The following is a 10,456-nucleotide window of genomic DNA, read 5'->3' as shown; positions in this document are numbered from 1 at the left end:
GTAGCTTAGTACTCGTCTTGATGCTAAGGTCACTAGTGGCATATCATGCCACGGTGACAATATCTTACTAAAAAAGATACCACTCGATGTTTCTGTCTCATAACTCACTTATCGTTACCTATTTGGAGCTAGGGTAATTACAACGGGGTTGTTGGGAGTGGGATTTTGTGGTAGGTTTTTTGTCAACAGGATTCTTGGCAGCCTACCGCATGGGATGCAGCAGTCAGATCATGCACCATGTAAGAGTTTAGGGCTGCACAACGCATCCTAGGCTGAGAGGAGGGCCTGTCCTGCAGACGGCACCTGCTGGCACCGCTACGTGATTCTATGCTTCACTTTATTGCATATAACTGTGGGAATAGAAATGACAGTACACTGTGCTGACCTGCATTATGCCAGCCTATACCCTTCATCTTACACTCAAGTAGCAGGATGGCCAGCACACTGCAGTGAGCTGCGCTCTTTGTATTTGCAGTTACGTGAATATAAAGACATCAGATTATACTAAGCTACTCACAGGGCTTGAAATAGTGCTAGCCTGCATGACGTTAAAGTAAACATCATGCAGTCACATGTGCCCCACAGTAGCTCCGACATGGATAGCCCTGACGCTTCTCCACACACATGCCTGCAGGCCGCAGGGATATTTCGAACTCACCGCACTGCAATAGCTTCAGAAACTGTCAGCGGCGATACCGTAAGTCTGGGGGCTGACAAACCATGGCCCACATGTCAGATCCAGCCTTCCATCTGTATTGCACAGTTTGCAGGCTAAGAGCGGCGTTTACGTTTCCCAAATGTTTGGGAAAAACTCAAAAGAAGAAGAATATTTTGTGGCATGTGGAAATAGAGGAAATTCAAATTTCAGTGTCCTTAAAGAAAGTTCTGTTGAAACACGGGCTCTGAGGTGCTACAGTGGCAGAGTTGAAGAGTTGCCACAGGGACGATATGGACCGCAAAGCCTGAGGTATTTACTCTGGCCCTCTGCAGGGAAAGCTTGCTGACCCATGGTTAAGCCATTCTGCATTACCCGAATGTGTACGTGAGTACAGACTACTGTGTTTTGAATGCAGAGAAAAAAAGGTAGCCGTGGTGTCTTGTTACCATATGCTCTTTGTAATCATAGTTAACAAAAATTTTGCTCTACCGGTGCAAATTGCCTTTGTGTGTCCAAATGCTGCTGAATTATAATCTCCCAAAGTAGAAAGCATTGCCATCTTGACTTACTACCTATCTGAGGGGGCTGGGGTCTGCCGCTGTGGAGACCTATGGTACACAGGATTGGTACCTATGTATATGGTGCGTAGTATGGCCATGGTTAAGGGCAAAGGGCATGGAGTAAGGCGCTGCCTCGTACTGGCTCTCGCACCTTTAAGTAACTTGCTTGTTGAGCCTCAGTTTCCTCATCAGGAAATGGGAACAATAGCAGGTGCACAAAACAATGATGACAAGCGCTCCACGTAGTACCTTGTAAATAGGAGGCTTTGACAGATGTGGGTGGTTTATTTATGCAGGGTGCCGCTACTTCCTGGGCGTCACTGAAGTTGAGGAGTAATTCCAAGCATCGGAAATACTGCTGTGGACAGGACAGGCCTCCCTCACAGGGTGTGGGAGGGGAATCTGACAGTAAACAGGACCGTGTCAGCTCTTGTGAGTGTCAGGCCATAAACGAAAGAGAGGTGAATGGACGGTTAGTAGGTGTTGCTGGGTGTTCACTGGAAGACCGCTGGGGTCTGGATGGCAAGGAGGATCCTGCATCTGAGCTTTGTGAGAGGTGACATAGCAGGCTTGCTACTGAATTGAGTCTAAAGTGTAGCATCTCACACTATGTAAGGGATTCCTGACATTGGTGGGGCCAACATCCACAATTCTGATGCCACACTCCTTCTGATCCAGAAGGAGTCTATTAATTTGTAAAGACAAAACCCCGTGACTGCTAAAAGATGAGAGCAGGGTTTCTCCGCTTGAGCCCTACTGAGATACCTGAGCAATTCTTCATTGTGGAGGCTCTTTTGGTCTTTGTAGCACGTTTAACGGCATCCTTGGCTCTACCCACTCGATGCCAGCAGCACCTTCCCTTGCCTTAAATTTTGACGAGCACACAATGTCTCCAGACATTGCCAAACATCCCCTGGGGACAAAGTTGTCCAGGGTTCGTAATCACTGGCTTAGGGGAAATGATGGCTGCAAAGCCCCCAGCAGGAATTACGGTTGCTGCAGCTGGACACACGTGGCTGTCATTTACTGGAAACGTGCCCTTGTCTCTCCCCAGCACATGTGCACCAATTGGGAGCGTCTTCACAAAGCTCCCAGACTGCAAATGCTACAAACACCCCTCAAGTGTCTGTCAGATTATTCCAACCTCCAATATTGATAATCACTAAAATTGTGCTCTTCTGGGGCGCCTGGGTGGCTCAGTCGGTTGGGTGCCCAACTTCGGCTCAGGTCATGATCTCACAGCTCATGGGTTTGAGCCCCACGTCGGGCTCTCCGCTGACAGCTCACGGCCTGGAGCTTACTTCGGATTCTGTGTCTCCCTCTCTCTCTGCTTCTCCCCTGCTCACACTCTGTCTCTCTCCCTCTCTCAAAAATAAACATTAAACAATTTTTAAAAATTAAAAAAAAACTGTGCTCTTCTGTCTATAATTATAATATTTTACTACATGTCTCTTATAACATGACAAATGGTATTATCCTCTGTAGTGCAGTACTGTTCATAATTTAAGTAAGAATGCTACATTATTACTTTAGAGTACTACGTTGTTCCTAAACCTGTGTTCTTGTCTGTGCTGTGTTTTACTATTCTACCCTCAATGTATATTGTAAGTATTCTACTATATTTTTATTAATTTTATCTATTCTATAAATATATTTTGTATGTAATTATATATGTATATCCATGAATATACATATGAAAACTTTCTACCTTTTTGTAAGAATATTGCTACCATGTTACACTATAATTTGTAATAGGTGCCTTCTAAATCTGTTACCAATTACAGGAGACTCCTGAACAACATGGGTTTGAACTGTGCAGGCCTGCTTATATACTGATTTTTTTTAAATAAATACTGTACATAACTGTGAATGTATTTTCTCTTCCTTGTGATTTTCTAATAACATTTTTTCTTTTTTTTCTTTAAAAATTTTTTTTAACATTTATTTGTTATTAAGAGACAGAGAGAGCATGAGTATGGAAGGGGCAGAGAGAGGAGGAGACACAGAATCTGAAGCAGGCTCCAGGTTCTGAGCTGTCTGCACAGAGCCTGATGTGGGGCTCGAACTCACAAACCGCAAGATCATGACCTGAGCTGAAGTCAGATGCTTAACCGACTGAACCACCCAGGTGCCCCAAAACATTTTTTCTTTAGCTTATTATAAGAATGCAGTTTATAATACATATAACATACAAAATATGTGTCAATCAACTGTTTATGTTATCATTAAGGCTCCCAGTCAATAGTAGGCTATTAGTAGTTAAGGTTTGGGGGAGTTAAAAAGGGGTTGGTGCCCCTAACTCCCATGTTGTTCAAGGGTCAGCCATATACTGAATGTCAAAGCCTATAATTTCAGTAACTAGTTGTAAGAAAGGAAGGCATGAGGAGGAAAGTCACTTTCCCAAGGTCATAATACTATATAACCCTATTGTTGAGATGAGACTCTCTGAGTGATGGGCTGAGAAGGAACAAGCAGATAAGAGAGTCTCTAAGGAGTTTGGTTTGAGAAGCTGAGTCAGTCAGAAGGAAAGAGGTTGGTGGAGGAGGATTGAGATTTCTGCTCTGGACATGTTATGTTGGAGAAAACAGATATACAAATAGATAAATGGAGTGGCCAGTCGACTGGAGTCACTGAGAGAACTGAGAATCTGAGGCACAAGGTGGGTGGTTCATTCACATGAAGGTGATGCCTGATGATGCCATAAGCCAAGAGTGTGACCCAACTATGCCATCTTCATGTCACTAAAAATGATGCCACACCATTGCTGAGAACAAGGAGTGAATTTATAGATAGTGAATAGTGAATACACAGGGAGTGAAATTATAAATGTTTATTGGACACTATTTTGTATCATTAGTATTCAGCTACGGGCATTATTATATATTCGATCTACTGTTGCCAGTTCTTTAGAAATATAAAGGAGAATGGTGGGTCATGTCACGTTCTTGTTTATAAAAAATACACTATGGTTGTTTAGTGTACATATAGTGCATTTTGATACTTGTGAGGGCAACATATGAATTTATTCATACACTTAGTGCACAGAAGTGAATAATATCAATGACCACGGTGGTTGTAATACTAGATAGCCCCATAGTTGTTGACATTTTGACAGTCAACATGTTATAGTATTGTTACATTGTCAACAATATGGGAGGCATTAGAGTTTCAGGAAATAGAGCAATGTAGTATTATTTTTCCTATAAATACTGGCATCATTTCAGGAGAAGGCAGGGTAATCACATCAGTTTTTCTACAATATCAACAGAATAATGTGGGCTTTTTTTTTTTTAAAGCTTAAGTGGCATTCTCCCCATGACTTTTAGATGTCTGTCTCATAAAATAAGGCATTCTCGATTCTAGTGAGGCATGGAAATTATTCCACTTTATTTGGTAACCACGATCCGGTGGAATCTGTTTTCTTTGGTTCAGGATCCAGTGTTTTAGGAATGCCTTACACGTCTGGGTAGTTTCACATCTTGTAATATTTGAGATCTAATTTCATCCCTTGTTTATGGGGAAAAAGCCAGAAGCCAAATGCTCAAGCAGAAGCTTGAGAGTCATTTGTAGTCATTGTTCTCTTCCTCCATCAAATCTTTTCAGAATGAATTCCTCGCATTTATGACTTTATTCCTCTTCCCACATAGTTCAACACTCGAGTATCTTGGGAGCTCGTGTTCCCATCCAAATTATGATTTCTACTGAAGTTTAGTTCAAAAAAAATTATTCAGGGCTCTTTGTAATAAACGCTTCCCATGAAGATGATAGTTTGGTTTACTTCTGTAAACATTTTTATAACTGCGAGTGAAGCACCTAAACAATTGTTAAATATTTGTCTAGAATCTGCTTCAGAGCAAAGTCTCTGCCAACAACCGCCCTTTCCCGGTATCTGGAATGGGTGACTTTTCCATGCGGTTCTGTCTGTATTCTCAGCAAGAAAGCAAAACTCGAAAGATTATGATTTTAATATACTTTATTTAAAAATTACACAGTTTTAAATTGGTTTCAATGGGTTTCAAGCAGAAGGGACACTGCCCACTTGCAGCCCCGTTTCTGATGAAGGGTGATTATCATGTAGCAAACTCACATTTGCATGACTGGCAAAGTAAAAAGATAACTTTTTTTTTGTCAACAGATCTTTAAGAGTTTATATCACGCACAGTTTAAAATCATGAGATGCTGATGGTTGGACTATATTTCATGTCTCCTATGTCGCACCATATTTTGGTTCACAGTTTATCCATAATTTAGCATGCCAAGAGAACATCTCAGTGTCACCTTGAAAAGAGCATCAAGAGCAGAGGGAAGACGACAAGGACCATCTTGGCCTGCAGGCTCGGTGCACCCCCACACTCCCTTGCATTCTCCTACAGGGAAAGGCAGGGTCGGTTAGAGCGAGATGGATTCCAAGACGCCTTCAATTTTCTGAGCTACATCGAGTCCCCAGACCTCTCCCCGCACTCTCCAATGGAGGAATCAAGTCTTTTGGAAAGTAGATAACACAAAGAAATGGACTTGTCTAAATTTCATCAAGTTTGTGATAAGAATCTCTGATTCCAGTTGTTAGTGCCTAAATGTTCAAACTTATTCTGTGCGTATTATTACACAGAACATTCAAGAGGCAAAGGGCTGGTGGTGGAGCTGTCTGTTGTGATCGAATTAGAACAGCCGAATGTTGCCCTTCTAATGTCTTCCTGTCAGAATGTAAGTAAAGGTTGACATCCAAGGGGCCTGATCATTTCAGCACCAGCTGTAAGAGGTTTCGTGGGCCTTCTTTCTTTATATGTGGGGAAAGGAGGGCTTCGTTTTATAAAAATGAAATCACATTACGTAATCCTTTCTGCAGCATGCTTTTTATCCACGGGTTGATGGCAACTCTTCTAACTCCATTTTTCTAGCTCTATTTTATTATCGATGGGCATTCATTATCTTCTCTGTTCTCTGTTGGTATGAACAGTGCTGAGTGCAGGTCACTACCAGTCCATGGTCCAGGCCTGGGCCCCTGCCTATGGTAAAGATGCCCAGGAGTGTGAGTGCAGGGCGAGGGGTATTCTTGCCTTTCATGGCTGTAGCCGGATATTTCAACATCACCTGTCCGTTCTGATCACCCAGTGACTTTTAGCTTTCATGCCCTTGGCTTCCTTTTATATGTACTTGTTTGACTTTTCAATTTTAAAAATTTCTTTAATGATTTGGCTTATAAATGATTTTCTAAGTTGTATAAATTGGCTATTAACTGTAAATTCTCTTTTTCCATAAAAAATTGTAATTTTTATATAATTAGATAAATTCTGTTTTTCTTTCACAGCTGTCTGGTCTTGGATAGGAAGATTTCTCCAATTCCTAACATTTCTTGTGAGACTATTATTTTACCATTTAAATCTAATGTGTATTTTCCGCTTTGAATTGAACCTTGGTTATATCTAAGAATTTCTATTCTGTCGTACTGACCTCATCTTATTAGGTTTAGAAACTTAGAGAAAAAAAATACTAATTTTTGAATACTTACATCTATTTACCGGAGAAAATTATCTCATTAACCCCAGAAGATTTCTACTCTAGTGATTTTGGTTGTCTACATAGACAGTCCTGTTTTTAACTGAAGTGACTTTAGTGTTTGGGGACTATTAGTTTTATTTGAATTTTATATAAAGATTTTTTTTATTTGAATTTTATCACTGAGTTTTACCAAAGACCTTTCCAGCATATATCTGTATAATATGTTGCTAGTGAACTTTCCTTTGAACATAGAAGCAAACATTCTCAGTCAATTCCAAGTTCTTATTGGTCCTATATTGACTTTAACATCATTTGCTAGGACTTGGAGAGTTTAGGAAAGATGAAAATTATTTGCTATTTAAAGGTGGACTTAAAGCCAGTCCATTGGCTTTGGTGGCATTTTTAAAAATAGAGATTTTCCCAGTATCCCTATAATAATAATTGGTCTAGGCTAGCTTTCCATTTCTCAAAGTGGGGTGGAGTTAATTTTTAAATTTCTATTATTTTTGCTAGACCAGAAAGGGTTTTTTTTTTTTTTTTTTTGCCTATGGCACTTTGGGGGGTATTCCTTTTTCAGGTTCACCTTTCTCGGTGCTGAGTTTAATTTTCTTGTGATCGTCGCTTCTGGTGTCAATGGAGGGCCTTTGTAGTTGTGCCTCCATGCGGTGGTTATCATCCCCCCGCAGAAATCGTGACTCTTAATCTGGTATCAGTATTGCCATTTCTGCTTTACATGAATTTCTCATCAATAAAAGGCTGTCTAAAAGTAAGCAGGGGAAAATAATCTGAACTGCAATTTGAAATAAGTAAACCAAGATGGTCAGAGCCACGTTGCGTGTAACAGTGTGAAGAGAGAGAACTACGGTACGTTCGTAATAGGGAAGAGAATAAAGAGGCTTTGAAATATGTATACGGACACAATAAGACCCTTAAGCACAGACTAAATAAGAAGGCACTGAGGGACTGAAAGTAAAGTACCATTAGCCTTCCTTTGATTTGCCTGAAAGGATTGTTTCTTCACAAGTAAACTTCTTAACTAGAGTTCTTTGCCAATTGTGAGATTCTCATGGTGAACCTGGTAGAAAAAGAGAACAGGAAGGTCTCTCAGACTTACCTCAGGATGGAAGCCATGACAAGACTCGGGACGCCTTCTGATCTTCTGGGCCTTTAAACGTTCACACTTAAGGGATTCGTTATGTTGACTGAAGTTAAGGCATATTGCTAAGATGTCATCACTTTCCCTTACTCTGCATTTTGAAGGTCAAACCTTGGCACTGCACTCCCTTCATGACTCCTCTCTTTCCAACAGTGGAATGGCTGTCATTTCCCCCTAATATTTCTCCCCCAGGTTTCCTTCCCATAGATCCCCCTCCCTGGCTTCAGCAGCAGTAGCTGGACCTACACACAAAAGGATATACCTGATTTCAATGGGGGCCATGGTGATGGGGGTCACGGACTCACACAGGCAGCTGCTGTCCACCACCACCATGAACAGATTGCTGCTTGGGATTTGCTGGATGACAAAGGACCTGTTGGAACATGAAGCACAGACAGTGGGTGGTCATTTACCGTCCATCAAATTAAGAATCCTGAGGAAAACTCCCCTGGGGAGTTAACTACTATAATATTTTAGAAAACAGTTTTCAGAGACTGCCTTACTACTAAAGTTGCCTCCTTCCACAAGGTTCTTCACGGTTAAATACCAAGCTTCATTAAGACAACAACAGTGCAGGAAGTGTAAGAAGACAACCTATGGCTATGGTGACACAGAGGTCATAAAACTCACCCTGGGAAGACTGGAATGTTGCATGTGCACAACAGGACAGTCAGAGTTGGCTAAATCATCTCAATTTCCAAGGCCTAAAGGCTTGGGCTTTTCCAAGCCTTGCTTCCTTCTCCCAGTTTGCACCTGAAGTTCCCAAAAGGATGAATAGAATATCCTAGACCCTTCCTGTACTGCTTTGCACAATGTCTGCCCAAAATAGAGGTACGGTACTGGCATGAGATGGATGCTGGTTGTTGGGGAGTTCCACAGTTCTGGGGCCACGTGTGCCAGTGCTCAGGCTGTGGAGCAGCTTTGACATTGGGTCCATCAGTACAGCTAGTCCAATGGAAGTAAGCCTAATGGTACCTCCTCTCTCATCATCCAACACAGTGAAATGACAAAGTAACGCCACCGTAAAAACACTCCTGGAACAACAAATGCTACTGGCTCTGTGGAGGAACAAATTAGCAAACAAAATCCCATATTCTTCCAGAGCAAACAGAGTAGCTAAATATTTAGCTACAAGCCTAGAACTCCCATCGTATAATTTTTCATGACATTTCACTAAATTCAGTTCAGTCAGATGAAATAGACTGTAACATAACAACATAGTCAATTTCCCCATAAGTTTTTACCTCCATTCATCTTTCTCTCAACAAATTTGTTCTATTCTCATCACAGTTTACTAAAATCATGCAATGAAAAAGAATCCTCTGTTTTGTGGGAAATTATAATGAGGAGAAAGGACTACCTTTTCATTTTACCCAATACCACTTCATATGTTGAATTATCCAAGAATGGCTTGGAGATTATAACACAACCCGTTTCTTGTCTACAAATGCCTTCACCTGTTTATCTAATATCCTGAAATTATGGTTATTGTTTTTCTTTCTCCATAGGAAGGAACAAGACATGACTTTCCTCAAAGATGCTTCCTCAATGCCTACACCATACTCTGGAACATGAACTCTCTGCCCTCCCACACTCTCCACAACTCTGTCTGGCTTGAGAAAAAAGTTTGACTTTGCTGTCTCATTAAGGCTTTAAAATTGTTGGCTTTACCTTCCCCTTTTAGCACTGGGTACCTTCTCACCACTGCAATGACACTGCCCTAGCAGGTGGCCTCTTTATAATGGATTATGCCTATGAGAATAAATATAACCTACCTCAGATGGTGCTCATCAGAAAACCAAAGATTTCCATGTTGGGGGCAGGCTAATAGAGTCTAAATGACCAATGCAAAACCAAGATCATACAACTCTTTAAAGAACAAATGATTGACTAGAATACTAACCCAAATGAATCTACCAGATGGCAAATAAAGGAAAAAGAGATTTAAAAAAAGCTCCACAGGAAGAGAGTATTTCCCCATTAAAGAAAAATTTGACTTTTCTTTTATTAAAAGGGCCCATTCAAGCATGAGTGAAACTTTAGATCATCAAAGATACAGACCAATCCTAAAATCTTCTCTAGGAAGAAATTACTTAAAGAATGAGAATGACACCAACTTCTCAATGGGGGACTTTAGATGAACAAAACAGAGCAACAAAACTTAAAGTTTTGAGGGAATGGAAAAAAGAAAAATAAAAGGTATGTCAGAGCCCAGAGGAAAATAGATTCTAACTAACTTGAGATACAGGTAGAAAATTGTGTTTTAAAATTTAGGGATAATTACTGAGAAGAAACTAAAGAATGAAAATCTGATTAATCCAAGATAGCATGGTAAATAACACACACACGTGCAAACACACACACACACACACACACACACACACACACACACCACCGCCAGTATAAGATTATTACCAATCACAATAAATGTCTGTCGGTTAGATTCACTTATCAAAAAAGCAGAGACTCAAAAACATTAATTTAAAAAAAAGGCAGAGACTCTTAAGCTGAGTTTGCCAGAACATCAGCATTATGCAGTCTATAGCAGATACTCCTGAAACAGAATGACATGGGAAGATGTGA

At 40.7% G+C, this 10,456-nt stretch overlaps 1 protein-coding gene across 1 annotated transcript in view; it reads right to left on the bottom strand.

Annotated features, from left to right (window-relative positions):
- Window positions 1-5,173: 5,173 nt before the first annotated feature.
- CACNA2D3 (calcium voltage-gated channel auxiliary subunit alpha2delta 3) overlaps window positions 5,174-10,456 on the bottom strand; it is an 859,990-nt gene continuing 854,707 nt past the window's right edge. The window contains exons 35-37 of the mRNA XM_042929688.1: window positions 8,134-8,246; window positions 7,832-7,914; window positions 5,174-5,585 (exon numbers count right to left, since the gene is read on the bottom strand). Coding sequence (XP_042785622.1) covers window positions 5,493-5,585; window positions 7,832-7,914; window positions 8,134-8,246 — 289 coding nt within the window. The 3' untranslated portion in view covers window positions 5,174-5,492. The remainder of the gene's footprint in view (window positions 5,586-7,831; window positions 7,915-8,133; window positions 8,247-10,456) is intronic.

This window comes from Panthera leo, chromosome A2, assembly GCF_018350215.1.
Source record: "Panthera leo isolate Ple1 chromosome A2, P.leo_Ple1_pat1.1, whole genome shotgun sequence".
NCBI lineage: Eukaryota > Metazoa > Chordata > Mammalia > Carnivora > Felidae > Panthera > Panthera leo.
The sequence above is the reverse complement of the archived record's forward strand: the minus strand, read 5'-3'. Positions and strand labels throughout refer to the sequence as shown.